Here is a 21,039-nt window from a genome sequence, read left to right on the forward strand (position 1 = left end):
AGGCTTTGACGAAGATATTGACGAGTACTGAGTCTAGAGACGCTCCGGTCATCTTCCTGTGTGAGATTGCCCATGATATTTCCATTGTACTTTGATAATATACTGTTTTGAGACTCTTATGTTTGGATGATGTAATGAAGTTACTATACTATCTTTTACGCCTTTATTTCATTGTCTTTTGATATATTATACTTGTGACGTCAACAAATGTGTGGAAAATGGATCCTGGCACACATATGCTATGCATTCGGTTTTGCCCCTAAAATCGGGTGTGACAAAAGGGGAGATATCGATGTTTGTCATGTTAACACCAATCACCAGCTAGCCGATATCTTCACCAAGCCTTTAAATGAGAAAAGGTTTTGTAAGCTGCCTAGTGAGCTAAATATCTTAGATTCGCGGAACTTAGATTGTCTATAGTATATATTTGTTTCTATGTTTTTATTATGTTATTATTGAACTTGATTGCATATTTTGGTGCTCAAGTTGTAAAATATCATCCCATACCTCACAAGTTGTAATATTTTGATTGCATATCTTTAGGGGAAAAATATATTACAACTTGACCCTTTCAGACTAATATGTTTGCTTAAGTGATTTTGGTGTAGTCTCAAAGGTAGATTGAAAGGGAAATGATGAACTTGGACAAAGAAACAGTCTTCCACTCCATAACTGTATCATTGTACCGTGTTCAAGTTGCCCTTGGTGTTTTCATTGCCTTTTTGCTCTTAATTCGCAATTTTTGGTGAGGCAACAAGGTTTTGAGGCCACTAATTTCTCTGTTTTGGTGCTTAATGCCAAAGGAGGAGAAATTAAGGTCAAAGCAACTGGATCAACCGCCACTTGTGAATTTCAAAATTTATTATGTTTAGAACTTGTCTTTTGATCAAAACCCTCTTAACAGCAAGAGGTGCGCTCTGATTGCAAAACTACTCTCTTGTGGGGGGTAATCTTTATTATGGGAAAAGGGGGAGCTTTTGGCTTTTGATCAAAACTAGTCTTGAAAATGTCTTGACTTGCAAAACTAAAGTGTTTTTGACATAGAATTTGTTTTGCAAAAGTAACCAAGTGGTGGCAAAATGATCCAAATATGCTAAATTCTATATTAATTCTATTGGTGTTTGACTTGACTTCAGTTTGCAAAAGTTGGTTCATATTCGGTTATGTTAGTGCCTTTTATGTTGCTTTTGATGTGTTGGCATAAATCACCAAAAAGGGAGAGATTGAAAGGGAAATGTGCCCTTGGGCCATTTCTAATTGTTTTGGTGATTAGATGCTCAACACATTACTATGAACTAACAATAACTCCTCATAAGGGCGTGAGCACAGGTATTCGTAAAGCAAATTGAGAATTACAAGAAAAGGCACCCTTTAGGCTTGAAAATGGGCATACTGAAACCTCTATGGATCAAAGTGATAAAGGTATGCTTCTAGCACTTAGTCAATTGTTTTAGGTACTAGTCATGTTTGTCTAAGTGCTAGGGACCGTATGAAATCGAGCCAAAAGGAGCAAAAGAAAGTTGGCACAAAAAAGAACAAGATGGGCTAGACTCGGCAGCACCGGACGTCCGGTGCCCGTCTAGTCGTACTGGTCGCTCTCTGGTTCAGCTGAGCACCCTCGGCTATAATTCATCAGACGATCCGCGTGGAGCGCCAGACAGTCCAGTGTCAAGACAGCCAATGGCTATCAGCCACATCAGCCAACATCCAACGGTCAGATGGAGCACTGGACAGTCTGGTGCCCCCCACTGGACAATCCACTGAAATGGAAAGTGACCAATTAGGGATCTTTTGACCGTTGTACTGTGTAGTGTCCGGTGCACCCGCAGACAGGGAAGGCTGGGGGTTTCCAAATGAAGCTCCAACGGCTCATAGGTCCCTTAGGGCTATAAATGGACCCCCTAGGCGCAATGGAGCAGTACCCAAGCATACTTTGAGCACACTACAACTCCAGAACTCTGCGACCACGCTTTTGATTTGTTAGAGAGACAGATTTGAGTGTGTTCTTGAGCTGTGACTTTATCGTTTTGATTTGTGCGCTCTCTTCTTTGCTTATGTGTGTGGTGTCACTGTGATTATGTTCTTGTATGCGTTTCTACTCCCCTCCTTACTCTGGATTTGATTGTGATCACTTGTGTAAGGCGTGAGAGACTCCAATTTGTGGTTCACAAATTGACGCATTGCAACGCTTGAAGCCCTAGGGCAATGCCTCAATACCTAATGCAGATGCCTTACTAGAAATCTCAAGGCGACTATGATGCCTTAGTCGGTGAAAATGCCTTACCGCTTAAGTGTTCCCTAAGTGATGCCTCAAAAAAATTTGTTAGCCAAACATACAGTAGAAGGAAGCATACAAGGAATACTTTAAATATTGTTGAAGAGGACCATGGATTTTAGATCGCTTGATCAGCTGGCCTGGGCGATCAGCCGATTAGGGTGATTAGTCACCCCTAATCCACCCTAGTCATCCACCTGGTTCCCAGGCCCAACATATATTTATATACTCTTCACCTAGGGTGATGGACCCAACGGTCCATCACTTGGACCATCCTGGCGTGCGCAGCTCCGCCCTCCGTGCGGCTTTGGCTCCATGCGGTTCAGCCCCGCACGGCTCATGCCCCCGCATAGCTCTGCCCCGCGCGACTCGGTTCCTAGCCACATTAAGTCATTCCAATCAACATTAAGTCATTCTAATAAATATTAAGTCATTTTTTAGAACACGTTAAGTTATTTATTGTTTTCAGTCATTTTTGTGAGTTTTCTCATACATTTCTTATGTTATTAGTTCAGTCATTCGAGAAAATATTAAGTCATTATAGCGTCCAGACAATAATTTAAGTCATTATAAATAACTTTAAGTCATTTCAAAGTCTAGGTAACATAAATATTAAGTCATTTTTCAGAAACCATTAATTTATTATTGTTTCATCCATTTTTCTAGGTTTTCTCAGACATTTCTTATGTTATTGATTCAGTCGTTTCAGAAAATATTAAGTCATTCTAGCGTACAAACAACATTTAAGTCATTCTATAGAACTTTAAGTCATTCCAAAGTCTAGTCATTTTAGGCTACATTAAGTCATTTTAGGCTAGATGGCTTGGCCCACGGTGGCTCGGTTGGGCGAACGAGGGGGCGGCTTGATCTGCCGACTGGGTAGGCTGGCTCGGTCGGCTTGTTGGGCGAGCAGGGGGAGCCGCTCGGGGAGGGGGCGCGTCGGGTGGGTGGGCGCTCCAGGGTGGTCTAGGTGATAGAAAGTTGGGTCCATCACCTAGAATGATGAATAGAACTACCATATATATAGGATCGAGGTAATAGAAGCCTAGGTCTTCCATTAGTATCAGGAAAACCCGGCCAGGCAGACCCCGCTCTTGTTTGCAGGCAGGGACGACGCGTGCCCGATGCGTGTGTTTTTGGCTCGGGCGGATCAAAGCGTAAAATGTGAACCAAAATAGTGTAAACGGTCACAAGTTTTAACGTAAATCACAGATATATTACGTAACAGAGAATGGGCCTCGAAAATTACGGCGTGAAAATCGCGCGTGTCCGATTGTGCACGGGTTCTAGCTCGGGCAGATTTTGATGTAAAACGTGAACCAAAACAGCGTAAATGAGTACGAATTTTAGCGTAAATCTTTGACCTATTTCGTAGCGGCGAATGGGGCCCGAATTACGGCATGAAAATCATGCACGCCCAATCGTGCGCAGATTTTCTGGCTTGTGCAATTTCCAGCGTAAAACGTAAACCAAACCAGCGTAAATGAGTAAAAAATTTAGCGTAAATCGTCAATCTGTTTCGTAATGGCGAATGGGGAACGAATTATGGCGTAAAACTTGCGTGCGTCTGAGCGTGCATGGGTTCTATCTCAGACAGATTTCAACATAAAACATGAACAAAAACAGCGTGAATGAGTACAAATTTTAGTGTAAATCGTTGATCTCCATTTTGACTTTCATAAAAACTCTACATCTTTGTCATTGATTTTTTATGCGTTAAAAAAATAAGTATTTCTATGCTTTACAGAAAAACATAATACACGGTAAACTATGGAAGGATCATGATAGATACGTCTAATTTACAACCTGCAACCTTTCTTACCATGTCCATAATACTAACTAATGTGTGTGTATATTTTTACCATGGTTCAAAAATCTGAAAAGGAGCCTGCCAATGCTAATAATATAAACATATCAGCAAACATGTTACGTCCCAAACCAGCTGATCAATATTAAAAAGCGGGATCGACAGCTGATCAATATTAAAAAGCGAGATAGAATGACATGTTGCCTACCTTAACTTTGGAGGATGCTAAACTTCTATATCTTTTAATCTAAAAACTCAAATACAGTAACATCTACCCTATTTAATCGAACAGAGTAACATGAAGTAAACAGACTATGCTCAATTACAATATTGTATGCATATCCTAGTGACAGAATAACACTAACTGAACACATGAGGTCTGATACAGACTGCAACCTAAAGAACAAGACAAATGAGATATTATAAAATCTGAAACTCTAACCAACTTCACATTGAACATAGGCTGCAAAAGTTTGAAAGAAACTATAAAAAACCAAATACATTTGACAATTCCTGAATCCAGTACCCCCTAATATATAGCATATTTGATTCATATTATTGAAGAAGTTACTAAGCAACATCTTTTTGACAATTGTTAAACAAATGTAGACTTGCATATCTGTCAGTTTGTACTTTAGTTGTTTTAAATTGGGAACCTACTGACCATATAGACTTTGTAAACCAACTTAACTCCCCTCCCTGCATTGCTAGCCACAAGATAATTAGTTGATATACATGAAGTGATGAAGAGCTGCAACACTTGCAGCATCCTATAATGTGGTCAGATTAAATAACCAATTTGACTCACCTTGCCTAGCAAGGTATGCCTTGCGACCATGCCCAACCTTGCAAGCACGGCTAGTAGGCAAAGTTGAGCAAGGACACCAAGCATAACAAAAAAAGGAGCAGTAAATCTATTGAATATGCTCTTGGTTCCAGAGGCCATATTAGTAGGTATGATGATTCATGATTGTAAAAATAAAAACTTCAGTAGGTTAACTAAAACAAGATTTGCACAAATGTATTGGCTATTGTGTTAAGAGTGCTGAGTGCAAGCCTCAGATCTCGACTCGTACAACAATTGCTCATTGCCCCATGCCATCTCGTACAACAATAGCCTCAGATCTGGCTATTGTGTTAACTGAAACGGATCGCAGATTGGAGAAACAATAACCTCACTGAAGCACAGATCTCAACTCGTACAACGATTCAAACCATTGAAATTCTAATGCTTACTCTATCGGTCTGCCTCGGGCTCGTAAGAGAAGAGATCGGGATCACAGAAGGGAGGGGGAGTCTAGGAAGCGCATGGAGAGGTACGGACCTGCGCCTTATCAATGAGCCTAAGCGCAAACATGGAGACGGGGAGCGGTGCCTCATAGACAAAGGAGTGGTTGATGCACTCGTTGTAGAGGAAGCGCGATAGGACACATTCGTCGGCGGTGAGGCCAACGAGCACTACCCAACTTGCTCAGTGGTGCGAAGCACCTTCCGCTAGTAGGAGAGCTCGGAGGTGGGCTTGCTGACGGTGGTGAGAACCACGGTGAGATCCAGTAGTCACAACGGCGCTGCGCTGGGTGGATCTGAATCTGGGCAGTGTGGTGGTTTGGGTCGAAGAGTGGGGCTCAATAGCATGGGTGGAGGTGGCCGGTGCGAAGGTCGCTCGCGTTCATGTCAAGTGGAACCGTCGCCGCTAAAACCCTAGTTCTTTGCACACAACAACTGCCGTGAAGGTTGGACAGAACGGTCGGTTTTTATACGATGGTGTTATAACAAAATAAGCGTAGACTTATATACAACAACGCGTAAAGGGTCTGCTGATATATCCGTGCGTGCGTGCGTGTGTGTCCATGCATATCTGCGACGTGAAAATTTGGAAGAAACAACAGGTCGGTCAACAGCAGCAACTCGTGACTACTGTAAGTCTAAAACTAGTGACTACTAAAAGTCTGAAAGTGAACACAAAAATGACATAATATTGAGAGAGTCAACCAGTCAGGTACCTTCAGAAGAGTTGCTCATCTCCGAAGTGTTGTTGTTGAAAGATAGGCGGCGGAGGGGGAGAGAGCAGAGAACGGAGAAGAGTGAAGAACAGAAGAAGAGAATGGAAATGGAGTTGGAGACTCTAGGAAGCAAGTAGACACACTAACTTGGAGTTGTTGTCCTAGCCTCTGGGTCCTGAGAAGCAGAAGAGACGACTGGACAGGGAATTTGAAGAGACTAGGCGTTTGGACTACCCAGAGCGCATTTAAGACTAAAATGGCTTTTGGACTACCTAGAGCGCATTTAAGTCGATCAGCTGATCGCCACTAGGACTCGTTCTATATCACGATTAGGCGAACGATAAGGACGATCAGCTACCCTGATCGAATCGATATCTCTGATTGAGTAATCGCGATTAGTCGGACGATGAGTAATCACGATTAGTCGGACGATATGTAATCACTGAAGAGAACAATGAGATGAAGGAAGAAGCATCTATTGCAATTGGGTCATCTATTATAGCAACAGCTGGAGATGGAAGATATGGCTCCCAATTGGATGATGATCTGCTTATTTAGTAGATGTTTCAAATCTAAAATTTATGAATATACTATTTTATTCATCATTTAGATACATTTCATATCTAATTTGTTGTTCTAGACTTGGATATGGTTTAATTATGGAATCTAGAATTATAGACCATTTTACTTGGTTGTTGGTTGCTTGGTTATGTGGTTTAATCCTTTACTTGGCTGCTTTGTCATATGGTTCAATTATCTAATTTTGCTTCATTGCTTAGTTGTTGCACTGCCACTTCTTACACATTTAATCCTTGTTTCAAGTGCAAGAGCTGCAACTCAGCAATATTGGAAGTGGGACAGCCAGCAATAACACCTTTATTACCCATCGAAAATTCAAAATTCACAACGAAGCACTAGCAATTGACTATCATTCTAAATTATATGCTATTATACTGTTATAATGTTATACAATATACAATTATACACTGTATAATTATAATATCGGCCCTGCAGTAGGTAAGACGACCAACTGCCGACTAGGGTTGAATAGTCGCCCTAGTCGTCGACTACTCATCCTAGGTGATCTAATCGCCCATAAGCCTACTTGGGTCAACTAGACAATTTAAAAACATTGAACCATACCACTTTTTTCCTGCATAAGGTAATATTCTCCAGATGAATCTGTTTCACTGCAGTATGTACACCAACCTAAATCAGAGTGAAACCAAAGAATCAGCAACAGCTACATCCAAATTACCATTTGAATCATGAACCCATAAACCAGAGACGAAATACTCTAGCAAAGATAAAAGAACACAGGCTCAGTTCGTTATTACAGAGTAGGTATTTCAGCAAGAATTAACATGAACTAAACTGAGTTCTAAAACCTCATTGGTAGAATCAACCAACTCAAGAACTGCAGTTTAATATACACCACCTAGACAAGACCGGCTGACAAAACTGAGCTGGTATTTGACTTCCCTTCCCAAGTAATTAATTAATATATTCCTTCTATACAATAATAATGCAAAGTATGAAGAGCATAACTACAGTTTAGACAGGTTTACTGAGTCATTTTCTCCTGACGCCCTGAAACAATAGTAGTGAACGGCGTACCTTGAATGATCAAAATTAAATTGAGAAACAGTCAAACAATCAAGTAATTAATACAAAGCAAAATCAGGATTTAGTTGTATGTACACTCCATGGGCTTGTCAAGTACTCACTCTATCCTGAAATACAAGGTACCTAAGAAATTTTAGGACCAAATAAGAAGTCTGACAAAAGAATAAAATCATTAATTAGTTAATTTGGTTGTCAACTTGGTTAATTTTCTAGTAACAAATAGTGTAAAGATCCATACAAGCATGTCATACCAATCACAGGAGTCATTTTGCGCCAGATGGTGCTTAAAAAGGCATGCATGGATGTGGTTGAGCAACCCGGAAAGTTTATAATTTGGGACAAATTTTGAACCTTCAATACCTTGTATTTCAGGACGGAGACAGCATACAGAACAAAGTGGATAGCATAATCAACTTAGGACTAGTTTGGAAACTCAAACCCCTTTTCCCACGGTGAGCAATCTTAGAGGGTGTAAATTGAATAAGACATTTAGTTATTTATGTGAGGTTTTCCTTCTCTGGGTCTGGCTCCCCTTGTTTACAAACTAGCCCTTAGTGTATATGTTTTCCTTCCTAATTTTAGTTTCCAAGAACAGCTATATTTATGACAATAACATGAATCCACCTAATGATTCTATAGATGCAAGGCTAGAGCTATTTCTTGTGTGGTGTAAAGTATTTTCTTTGTCATTGTTGAATATTTACCATGTGCCACACCATCATGCCTAAGGTTTCGTTCTGCATATGCTGCTTGAAGTTAAGCAGATTCTGTATAAACACATTAAATTAAATACTTGATACTAAGATTAGAGAAGGGCAGACCTGGTGCAGTGGTGAGGACTGTCTCAATGAGTCACCAGGTCACGGGTTCAAAACAACATCTCCGTATTTGCGAGGAGAAGACTTGCCTCGGTTTATCTCTTTCACAGACTGTATGTGAGAGCCTTCAGCACTAGATCTGGCCTTTTTATACTAAGTTTAAGGGAGAAAAGGAGACAGATGTCAAAACAGCAGAACACTTAAGAAACTCAGATCTCTGAGGTAAACTATTTAAGAATTACGATAGCTACTGTTGGATAACACAAGAAAAGAGGTGCAGCACCTTCTTTTAGGGCAGTGTAGCACCTACTGAATGCAGAAAGTCATTGAGGACCCATGATCCATTAGAACTGCATATGTTAAGTTTATGCAGCTGTGCATGACCAACTGTAGTTGGAGAGATAATATGTTTGTTCAGTTGACATAATATGGCCTATGAAGCTGAGCATACAAGGAGATCACTGGACGAGTCTGACCCATCGCTTTCTACAGTGGGAGTGGCATTATCCACCAAAACAGATTTATAGACAGTGGACTGAGAAAGTAACAAACGAGTTTTGGTACTAGGCTTCATGCCTAGATTTAGCATGTCTCTGATCAATGCAACAGCAGAGTCGATGCGCTTTGACTTAATTAGGAGCACTGCTACTGTGTTGAATGATATACTGTCCATTTTTGCATCCGCACATTCCATTTCTGTTAACAACTGCTTGACAGCATGGAGATCCCTGGTCCTACAAAGCCCACAAAGCATCACATTGTATGTACAAGTGTTGGGTGCTAATCCTGAATTTTTCATCTGGTCGAACAACCTGAAAGCCTCTTCCACCAGATGCACACGGAAAAGACCATGTAAAACCACAGTGTAGCACACAGAATCAACAGCATAATTTTTCCGTACAGCCTCTCTTAAAATCCTTAAGGCCGCAAGGCTCTGGCCCTGTCTAACAAGACCACGGAGGATTGCTGCATGAACATATGCATTCAATTCAGGAGCACTGGCAATGATATTGTGGTAGACATCAATTGCATGGTTTACCCTTCCTAACTGGCACAAACTATCCAGTAACCCAGCATGAGTGTAGCTGTCTGGGCTGGTGCACGTGTCAATTCTATCAATGTAGAATTGGATGGCTTCAGATGGAAAACCTGATTTGCACAGACTACTCAACACAGAATTGCAGGCCACAAGATCAAGAGAGATATCGGAGCTTAAAATCAAGCTGTGAAGAAGGCCCATATTCTGTGAAAACTGCAATACCTGAGCTAAAGTAGATAAAGTGTATGCATCTGGCTTTATCTGACTGCCAAGAATATGCATGTAAATATTTAGTGCCTCATTGTATCTTCTCTCCTTTAGCATGCTGTCCATCAGAACATTATACAAAACAATGTCTGGTCTGCAACTAGCGGACATCATTGACCCCAAAAGCTCGCTGGCCTTTTCATGCCTACCAGCTCGCAACAATCCCCTGACAAGTGGAGTGTAGGTGACCACTGAAGGAGAAGAACCAGAATCCGCCATCTTTGCAAGCATATTACAAGCCTCCTCTAGTCGCCCCTCACGGCACAGACGAGCGATCAAACATGTCCACATGGCTGAGGTGAGATTGCAACCCGAAACAAGCGCGAAAGAAAACAGCTGCAGAAGCTCAGACATAGTTCCAGCCTTACTGCAGCAGGCAAAAACCGCAGTGAGAGAAGCTGCACTTGGGACAAACCCCAGCTGTAGCATTTCAATAAAACAACTCCGGGCTCCTGACCAGCCCCCAGCCCTGCAGAGATGGGTGAGCACAATGGCGTAGGTGAGGTAATTGGGTGCCGGGTAGTACTGCAACGTGTGTCGCGCTGCGTCGAGATGGCCTGTCCTGAGCTGGACGTCGAGGACGACATTGCAGGCGAAGGCATTGGGTTGGAATCCCCAAAGGCGCATTTGATAGAACAGATCGAGTACGATAGGGTAGAGCCCCCCGCGCCAGTAGAGCCTGAGCAGGAGCAGGAAAGTCTGGGGCTTGACGTGGACGCCGAGGGCCTGGAGCTCGCGGATAAGCTTGTTGGCAGTGCCGAGGCGAGAGGCGAGGCGGGAGGCGGCGGGGAGGAGGCGGTCGAAGGAGGAAGGCGGGTGGAAATAGCCGGGGCGGCGGGCACACCACAGGAAGAAGGAGAGCGCGATGCCGTCTGAGGGGCAGCGAGCGACGGCGGCTTCGACTATCTGCGGCGTTGGCAGCTGCGGCGGAGGCTGAGGCTGGGGCTTGGAAGCGAAGAAAGCGGCTGCGAGCGGCGCCGTCCTCCTGCGCGTGCCGTGGAGCATGGAAGCAAGTGAGCGGGTACCGAGGCGTCGTCGCAAGCATTGCAAGCCCAGACGACGCGCGGGAGGGAAGTAGGGAACACAAGCAACGGTGCGGCGCTCAATCGCCGCCGGTTGGCTGCCGCACGGCGGCGGCGTGTGGGCACGCTGCTTCAGCTGCAGCCTGCAGGTAGCCCATGAACGTGCGGCCCACGGGCCCAGCCTGAGCCCACTTCCACGTCCTATACAAATGGAAAAGAAAATTATATTAGCACCATCAACTTATTGGTGGTGGACTCATGGTCTACTTCAGTCACTCACTATAAAACTAAAGACAATTGCATGATCGTCTCTTCTCACGATTCTAACTATATTTTTATCCCTAATTTTCGAATTTTGCACCATTGTGCTTCTTTTTTTAAACGAAACACCTGATTCTGTTATAAACACATAACGATGTTGCCATTTGCCCCTTTTATTATCAACTTTTTTGCAAATTTGCTCTCGCTTTGATATAAAAGTTAGTATAAGTAAGACATAAATCCGACTATAAATTTGAAAATCCATTTTTTTTCCAAATTCAAAGTTTTAAAAACATCAAATTTATTGAAAACAAATTAAATTTAACATTACATTTTAACGATTTTTTATTAATATTTTAATTACAATAGAAGTTTAGAGTATAAGTAAGTATGACTAAATCGATCATAAATTTGAAAATCAATTACTTCAAATTCAAAATTTCAAATACTTCGAATTTAATAAAAAATTAAATTTAACATTATAATTTAACAAAATTAAATGTAATGTTAAATTTAATTTTTTTTCATTAAATTCGAAGTAATTGAAATTTTGAACTTGAAATAATTGGTGTTCAAATTTATGGTCGGACTTATGTCATACTTATACTCTAAACTTTTATATCAACGTGGGGTGCAAATTAGCAATCAGTTGATGATAAGTGTTTTCATTAAATTCGAAGTATTGAAATAAAAAATTAAATTTAAGGTCAAAATTATGTCATACTTATACTCTAAACTTTTATATCAAAGTGTGGGCAAATTTACAAACAATTGATAATAAAAGGGGCAATGGTGCAATGGTACGAACGTATTTTTTTAGATAATGCTTACAACGAAATAGGGGCAAACAAAGGTTTTTGTTTCAAAAGGGGGCAATGGTGCAAAGTTCGAAAAATATGGATAAAATGGATTTAAAATCGTGAGCAAGGTCAACCATGCAATTGTCCCATAAAACTGTGTATTCTACCCTCAAACTATTGAAAATGCTAAATAATCCCTTGAGACGGTTTTGAAAGTGGTTTTACTGATGTGTTATTTTTAGAAATCTATATTATGGGGGGTGGATATCCTTGGGTGGCCATAACTCGACTATGATCCGTGGGTCGCTCGAGAGACCTTGTTGGGTCGGGTGGCTAGGCATCACAAGTTATAAGTCGGATACGACCAGACATAGGCGGAACCGTGGTTACATGGGCGTCAAGGCGCGTGGACCGAATCTTGTGCATACATAGGGCACGATGTGCTCCTAAGGACTCGTCGACTTCCACATGGGACGAAGTTGGTTTGGGTTGGCAACGGATGTGGGACGTGGTGCGTGGGACTTAGCTCTCCCATCTGCATAAGGCAGAAGAACCACCCCTAAGAAAAAGATAAGGCATCTCAGTAGGCATAGTCATCTTCTACCTCCATAACTCTCTGTAATTATAACCACCAAGCAAAACAACCTCGCAAACACATAGGGTGTTGGGTCGTAGTGCGAGCTGCACCGGCACACGCCCAGACTCAAGGACCATGATTCATCCGCGTGCCAAGCCAGACTGTTGTTGCGTCGGTCGGACACAGATTCGCATCAGTGCCTTCGCCTCGGTTATCCGACATAGTGGCTCCGTGTAACACCCAATTTGTAAAAAAAATAATAAATAAATAAAAATAAAAGAGTACATCTCAACCTATGTATTTCCTCGTACTCATCATCACATGGTAATAATCACATATGAGAAAAACAAATGATTAAGACCACTAAAATAAATCATGTCTCATGTGGGAGCTTTGATTTCTTGTATATTTAATAATACTGATAATATTACTAAGGGCACATTAATGATGAGGATTAGGGAGTTAATTCAAATTCAATTATAGGATTTGGAAATAAAATTAGAGATAAAAGAGAAGTAAGAAAAGAAATAGAGGAATAAGAGAATTACATAAAATATACCTAGAATTATATTTTCGGAGTTGGTACTTTAAATGTGCAAGGTAATTTGAAGATAAATTTGCCACAGTGTCAGATTTAAATTTGAAAGGAAATTTGAATTTGAAAAGAAATCAAAAGAAATAAAACAGAAAATCGAAAATATCCCCAAACCGCCCCATGGGCCGTTTTCCCATCTGCGCGGCCCACTCAGAGCTCCTTTTCTTTTGTTCTGTCACGCTTACGTGTGGGGCTAGGTAATCAGTGAATGAGGCCATGCACACAGGTGAAACGTTCTCCTCGCTGACGTGTGGGTCCACGGCGTCATGGCGTCTTCAACCTCCCAGACCGAAGCTGCCGCGCGGATCTTGCGGGCGTGGCGCGACCTCCCCCTCTTCTGCGGGACACTCGTGGAGGACGCCGCTGGTGGGGCCTGTTCCAAGGGACCTCCTTCCGCACGCGTAGGCTAGTCCCGCTCGGATACTTTCCCCAACCGGACTCAGTTTCAACCAACTGCGCAAGATCTACGCGGCTCTAGGCGTCACCTCCGTAACAAGCGCCGATCAATCCTCACAGCTCCGGACTCGTTCCTCGCCCTATAAGACGACCGTAACCCTCCTCTCGTCCATCCGAAGAACAGAACCGGTGGCAGCTGAGAACTTGGAGGGAGCCGCCGCTGGCGCTCGCGGTACACCCCTAGCCGAGCCTCGCTGTTGGGTGTTGGACTTCCCTAGGGCCTTCCTGGGCGATTGCGCGACGTTGTCAGGGGTGGCCGGTGTCGCGGATTCCGAATCTCACCGAGATGGAGTCGCTGGCATTGGCGCTGGGTGGCTGTGCGGCATGGATGAAGGTAAGGGGGGACCGTTGCATTCTCCTGGGTGTCCTCTACGTGTAGCGCGGTTGGGATCCAATAGTGGGTACGGGGTTCGAATTCGGGGTGTCCGGTGATGCTCCGCCGTGGAGGCCCGACGACAGCGCCGTCACGGTGGGTTCCTGGCCGCCGCGTTTGCTGCGGTGGAGGGAGACGACCACGCGGGAGCCGTCGATCTACGAATGAACGGCTCTGATTGATGCGGTCCTACCGGTGCGCATCAGCCTTTGGATCTGAATCCGTGGGTTAGGAATGGTCCGAGCTTCATAAAATCTAGGGCTTTGATTGATAATCCAACGGTCCCTGTGGCGTACGGGTTCGGCAGAGATAGGATTAAATCGTGACCGTCCAAGGCTAATCGGACAGCTGCGATAGTACGATACCCCTTCACTGATCTCTGTTACAAATAAACCCTCGGATTACTATGAAATCAACCCGCAGTCTGTATGTAGTGTTAAATTATTAAACTTAAGACCTTGGTTTTAGCAGTTTAGTCCCTGGTCTTTCGTATATTAATAAAATGAATCCGAAAATAAAATTTTAGTACAAAATTTAATCCAAAAATTTGCAAAATTCATATCTTCCACGTTTTAACTCTAATTTGACCCGTTTAAATTGCGTTGGACTCGTACTAATATTACCTATACCATAGTAACCTTATTTTGTGATGAAACCTAGGATTAAAATTATATACTTAGTTTCTTTATATTACACAAGTAAATCTTCGGAAAATCGTAACGTGAGAACCGTAACTCCGATTTGATCCGTTCGAATTGCGTTAGGTTCATAATAATATCATATATATGACACTAACATTTATCACACCCCATACTTTTATTATTAGAACTTGGTCTAGCCTATGTTTAATAGATTAACTTCTCTAATCGAAGTTAACCTATCATTTGATTAAAAGTATGATCTCTAGTTAAGTTATAATTAAGGTTGAGTTAATTATTTATAGAATAGTCTCTCATATGTTATACACTAACCAATTTATAATTTAATAATTCAGCCACATAGATCTACCATAAATCCTAATTCCGTAACCGTAACTCCGAAATTAGTAATTCTCGTTCCCACGATCTCGTTACGCAGCGTAGAATATTATTACGTAGTTAATTCTATTGTTTGGTGTGATGTTAATTTTGCCTATACACTGTTTGTCTGTATTGCTACGTTTAGCAGTGAGGACATGTGTCACCTGAAGATCATCCTGGTACCTGGAATCTCAAGTCCCAGGCAAGTTGTGCCCTTGATCACTTCTTTTTACCCACTCATGTTCTAATTAATCATAATGATCTGCATAGGTTAATTTTGATGGGACCCAATAGGTTACCCTAGTTTGTCTATCTTTATACCTTGTTTACCACTGAACTTTTTGGGTAGTACTTGCTAGTGCTTTATGTGATTGTGGGTATAGAGATACACATTATTCATGATTACAATTTTGTTATCAGTTGTTATTTACTGTTCATGATAAGATCATTATGTTAATTGGAATATGGAGCGACCACCCGGGAAAACAGTGCTACCACAAGGGTTTATGGACGCCCTTGGCTGATTAATTAGGAAAGCTAGTGGAGGACTACCTTACCCGAAAGGGGCAAGGGCAGTAGGGGAGTGGTCAGTGTAGGGAGGTCCTTGGTTGATTTTGCTGCGATGGCGGTCAGGCAAGAACCCTGCATTGGAGCTTCCTATAAACTGTAGCGGGTTTTCTGAAGCTAGTGGAACTTTGTAAAGGCCTCGTAGTGTTACCCTGCCTCGCCTCCTCGGTAGAGGTGTATGGGAAGTCGCGATCCCTTGGCAGATGGGTAACATGACTTGTGGGTAAAGATGCGCAACCTCTGCAGAGTGTAAAACTGGTATACTAGCCGTGCTCACGGTCATGAGTAGCTCGGACCCTCACATGATTAATTTATGGAACTAAATTCAATTTGCCATATGCATTGCATCGCAGGTGATGTTATTACTTTTCTTAATTGGGTTGGTATTTACTTATACTTAGTAACTGCTAATAAAATTTTGACCAAATTTAAAAGCAATGCTCAGCTCTAACCATCCTCTTTGGTAAGCCTTACACTTCACGTGAGCTCCAACCTTTGGCGAGTTCATACACATTATTCCCCACAACTTGTTGAGCGATGAATGTATGTGAGCTCACTCTTGCTGTCTCACACCCCCCACAGGTCAAGAACAGGTACCATAGGATGAGGCGCATGGAGGATGCTGTGGCGAGTTCGTGATAGGTCTAGGCCGTCGTCTCCCAGTCAACTTTGGGTTGCTGGACCGTTGTCTCCTTATAATGTAATTATTTATTTATTTTGTATAGAACTCTAATTATATAGTAAAGATGTGACATTCGATCATGTGCCATGATTCATCATATGTGTGAGACTTGGTCCCAGCACACCTGGTGATTATGTTCGCGCCCGGGTCTTGGTGCCCCGAAACCCGGGTGTGACACTCCGACACGATGAACTCCATTGTCCACCTCCCTGACCCGGGTCTAGACCTGGATCAGTTAGAGGAAGAAAGGAGTCAAGGGCTTCACCACCCGCTAGACCACCACAATGTGTCCAACCGTCGCCATGATCGCTCGTCCCGTGGATGTGTCACACCCGGATTTAAGGGCAAATTCGGGCACGGATCAAATGTGTGCTAGGATCAAGTATTACACATATGATGACTCATGGTACAAAAATCAATGTCACATCTTTATTAAATAATAGAGGTTATGTACAAAGTAGCTAAATAAATACACCATATGACGACAACGATCCTCCGCAACCATAATAAATACCTCTCACGAACTCATCACATCATCCTTCATGCTCCTCATCTTGCAGTACCTATTCTTGACCTGAGCGTGAGTACAACAAGAGTGAGCTTATATACGTTCATCGCTCAACAAGTTGTGGGGAATAATGTGCATGAGCTCACTTACGGTGGGGGCTCATGTGCGTGTAAGGCTTACCAAGAAGAATGGTTAAGGCTGAGAATTGCTTTTAATAAGTTGGTCAAACTTTTATTAGCAACTACTAAGTATAAATGTATGCCAACCTAATTAAATAATTAATCACAATTTATAATAATCCCACATTGCAGTGCAAATGACCTTGATGATGGCATTGCTTTTAGTAAGTGTAGGGTAGCAATACTCTTGTAAAGGGGGTTAGCTGTTAACCTCAATGATGGCAACGCGATCAACATCAACCAACAAGACCAGAATGACACGTCGAAAGCATGGTGGGCTCTAATCCACAGGTCCCAAGGTCATCAAGGAGTCAACTCAGCGTTCATATCATCTCATGAATCCAATAATGAGGATCAGTTGGTCATGAACATCTGAAGATCAAAGCAATCGGCCCGCAAGTTGAGCTGGCAGAGTCAAAGTTGAATCGAAGAAACTCTGAACAACCGATGAACCAGTCTTGTTTTTCTTGCTAGCTTCTTTTTGAATCTCGGGGGCGAGTTTCTGTTAAGTGGGTTAGGTTTGTAACACCCTGAATTTTAGAGTACAAAATTTTCTTTGCTCTATACACAAAATTCAGGTGTTACACTCTCTTTTCTTTTCTTTTCTCTTCTTTTTTCTAAATGGTGAAAAGTTATTTAGTCATATATAGGTGTAAGCCTAGTAACATAAAATCCTAGAGAAGCTTTGATTTTTGCATTTATGTCGGTGCATAGTGTTTATGAGTGCAAAGAGTTTTCGAAACAAATTGATTTATCTCGAGGATGTTTCCAAAAATTCTCGAGAACCTTCGGAACACTTTTTGAGTAATAAATATGAAATTCAGTTTTTTTTTCTAATATTATTTTTAATCCCTAAAATTTAGTATTTACGAAAACTATAACATTTCAAAAAAAATTATATATATATTCCTCTTGTCGAGCCCATTTCAGGTCTTCTGTCCTTTTCGCGGGGTCATTAAACTGCCTCTTCTCGCGAATGACGTCCGGTCGTGCCTACCTCCATCTATCGTCATCTACCGCCTCCACCGACCCCACCTTGCCTCACTCCGTTGTACAACCCCGGCCACGCACGCTCCTAGTCGCTACGTATCCCACTAGCTCGAGCCCCACATCAACTTCGTCTCGCCAAACCATAGTCCATTTTGCGTGCATGATGCGGATGTAGTCGCAATCACCTCGCCTCATTGTGCAACCACCTCGCCGCTATTGAGGATAGAAATTGACCGTGCGGATGGTCCGGCCCTAGGGTCGGACGGTCCGCACGTTCGTCGAATCAGTTAGGATTCCGAGTTTCTTGTGGGATTTGTTAGCTAAATCTGTGGGATTAACTTGGGAAACAACTTGTAATGGGTCTAGACCTCCCTTATATAGATGACGGGCTACGGCCGATTGAACCCCCCAGAATCGGTCAAATCAAATCTGTTTATCAGTTTTACCTTTTCGTTCTTCCAATTCCTAGGTGTAGGAGTAATTTAGCCTTAGGATTACATCTAGTTTAGTCTTCCACAACAACCTCTCTTCGACTCTACACTGATTAGAGGACCATCGGGCGCCTGCCGACCCGTAGCAACGCCTTGGAACTCTCCCCCTTGACGGAATCTCTCTTGGGGTGATTTCTAGGGTTCTTCACGAAGAAGACCTTCTGCGCTATCACAGACCATTCAGCCTTAGGCACGGACCGTCCAGAAGAGTGTAGAGTGGAGCCGCTCCTACGCCAGGTCGCGGACCGTCCAGCCTTGTGCCATGGACCGTCCGTGCCTCCGCAGAGATTACCGCCAAACAGTTTCTTCCCCATGTTTGGCGCCTGGATCGACGCCAACACACTTTTTGGTGACTCCACTGGGGACAAGGGTGTCTAGATCTACTAAAAATTGGCCCACAGATGGCCGGTTCCAAGGATCACATTAAGGTCTCCACCACCAACATCATCAAGCCGGCCATGGAGGCACTCCCGGCTATGACCAACAACCCTTTGAGGACCTCATAATGAGCGATCATAAGGAGGTGATGCGGCAATTGAATGAACAACACGACAAGGAGGAGGCAAAATTGTTGCATAAACTCTCCGAACGGCACAAAGAGGCGACGGAAAAGTATCTATCACACTTCGGTGGATCGCCACCAGAAGATCATCTGTCAAGGGGAGATCGATATGGAATCTCTCCTACCTCCGCTTCAGGCTCCTACTATAAGTGCTCTAGATCTATCTCTTACGACTTTCATGGATCAACGAGGAGATCAGGTAAAGAAATATGTAGATGAATCTATTAAAATGAACATACGTTCATACGAGAAATCAATTGCTCCTAGTTTTCCCTCACATGAGCCTAATATGGAGCCACCCGCGCCAAACACATCAGTTACAAATGGGTCACCCTTGGCCTACCCATCATATGGCATGCCGATGCACACGTTCGTCTCATCATCACAGGCGCTGCCACCAGGCACGCGACAGGCTCTGGACACAGTCGGACCGTCCGAGAGTCTTCTCGGACAGTTCGTATATGTTACAGACCGTCTGGCGTATTTTGCTGGATCGTCCGACCCTACACAAGCCCGCACACAAATCACTCAGATCACACCATACATGGGCGGATCATCTGGGTACAACCCCGGACAATTCGGCCTTGTCACGGACTATCCGGTACCTTATGCCGGACCGTTCGTATATGTCGTGGACCGTCCAGTACCTTACGCCGGACCATCCGGATATGTCATGGACCGACCGACGTATTTTGCTAGACTGTCCGACTCTACGTGAGTCGAAGCGTAGACTGCCCAAGTCGCGCCATACATGACCGGATCGTCTGGGAACAACCCTGGACCATTCAGCCCGATAGCGGACCGTCCGACCCCTTACGACAGACGGTCTGGGCACGAAACCACCCAGGCAACACCATATACGATTGGACAGTCTGGATATACCCTCGGGCCGTTCGGCCCGGTCACGGATCGTCCGGTCCCTTACGCGGACCGTCCAAGTATGCGTACGTAGAACCGAGAGTTGCAAAATATAAACAATTCCCACACTCATCACAGCAACACTATGGTGCCCCACCGGTGACATATTATAACCATGCCATGCCACCTCATGAACACATGGCTGAATATTCTTTGGCCACCAGAGAGCCTGAAAGATATAGAGAAGAAGGTGGTTGCATTAATAGGACACCTAACACACATCTCGAACATCCTTGGGAGGAAAGCCGACAGAATGATGTCAGGCAACCTGATATTTCCACCCACAAACTTAATGGAGGGCCGCTAGACGTGGTGGAAAGAATTAGGGATGAGGTAGTCGGGTTGTTTAGAGACAAACTCAGTGTTAGTGTGTCAGGCATAGGGCAGCCGTATCGGAAACCTTATAGTCATCGATTTGACTCCGTGCCATATCTGCAAGGGGTTAGGATACCGGACTTCTCAAAATTTTCCTGTGAAGGCGGGAAGAGCACGCATGAGCACATAAGCTAGTACTTAGCACACCTAGGAGAATTGGCTGATAGGGAAGCCTACCGTGTTCGTTTATTCTCACTATCTCTGACTGGTACCGCATTCGTGTGGTACGCAACCGTGCCACCTAACTCTATCAATTCTTGGGAGGAGTTAGAACAGAAATTTCATGAACACTTCTTCTCAGGAGAAAGTTAGAATTAGATGATTTAGCTTCAGTCTGACAAGGGCCTGAAGAATCAGTTAATGACTATATCCGGAGGTTCCAGGACACTAGAAACTGATGCTTTCAGATCTATGTCACAGAAAAACAACTAACATGGCTGGCTTTCAATAGGTTGTGACCTTACTTAAAAGAGAAATTAGATGGTACCCAATTCTTTTCGTTGGTACACTTGCACCAGTGGGCTTTGACCTGTGAAAGCCGAAGTAAAGAAGCATCAAAATCGGCTAGCCATAAGATGCGTCTAGTAGGGTGCGATTATTCGGACGATGAATGCACATATGTATATACTGCCGAACTTGTTTGGCCAGCATAGGCTAAACCTTCTTCATGTTCTTCTTTATAGTCGATTCAAAATAATCGACAAGAAGAAGTTAAATTTACTTTTAATGTTTCCAAATGCAATAAAATATTTGACAAACTGTTAAAAATGGCAACATTAAATTAACACATACTATTCCTCCTCCTGATGAATTGAAAAGACGTGCTTAC

General features: G+C 43.1%; 1 protein-coding gene and 1 pseudogene across 2 annotated transcripts; both read right to left on the reverse strand.

Annotated features, from left to right (window-relative positions):
- Positions 1 to 3,949: 3,949 nt before the first annotated feature.
- Positions 3,950 to 5,802, reverse strand: LOC109943436 (uncharacterized; annotated as a pseudogene). The gene has a single exon (NR_157253.1). The product of NR_157253.1 is annotated as an uncharacterized protein (transcript).
- Positions 5,803 to 7,011: 1,209 nt separating this feature from the next.
- LOC103644840 (putative pentatricopeptide repeat-containing protein) lies at positions 7,012 to 18,669 on the reverse strand. Its single transcript, XM_020542082.1, has 4 exons — positions 18,648 to 18,669; positions 8,813 to 11,058; positions 8,533 to 8,673; positions 7,012 to 7,294 (listed from the first exon to the last, which is right to left on the reverse strand). The coding sequence occupies exons 1-2, from the start codon at positions 18,667 to 18,669 to the stop codon at positions 8,963 to 8,965; spliced, it is 2,118 nt and encodes a 705-aa protein (XP_020397671.1). The 3' UTR covers positions 7,012 to 7,294; positions 8,533 to 8,673; positions 8,813 to 8,962.
- Between the last annotated feature and the right edge of the window lie 2,370 nt (positions 18,670 to 21,039).

Source organism: Zea mays, chromosome 1 (genome assembly GCF_902167145.1).
Source record: "Zea mays cultivar B73 chromosome 1, Zm-B73-REFERENCE-NAM-5.0, whole genome shotgun sequence".
NCBI classification, from domain to species: domain Eukaryota; kingdom Viridiplantae; phylum Streptophyta; class Magnoliopsida; order Poales; family Poaceae; genus Zea; species Zea mays.

What these genes read in the sequence shown, in the direction of transcription:
- LOC103644840 (XM_020542082.1), bottom strand. Translation starts at nt 18,669, where the DNA reads ATGGGGAAGAAACTGTTTGGCG. An exon ending in GGGGAAGAAACTGTTTGGCG is followed by an intron (nt 11,059 to 18,647) that starts GTAATCTCTGCG and finishes CCATTTGTATAG; the next exon opens with GACGTGGAAGTGGGCTCAGG.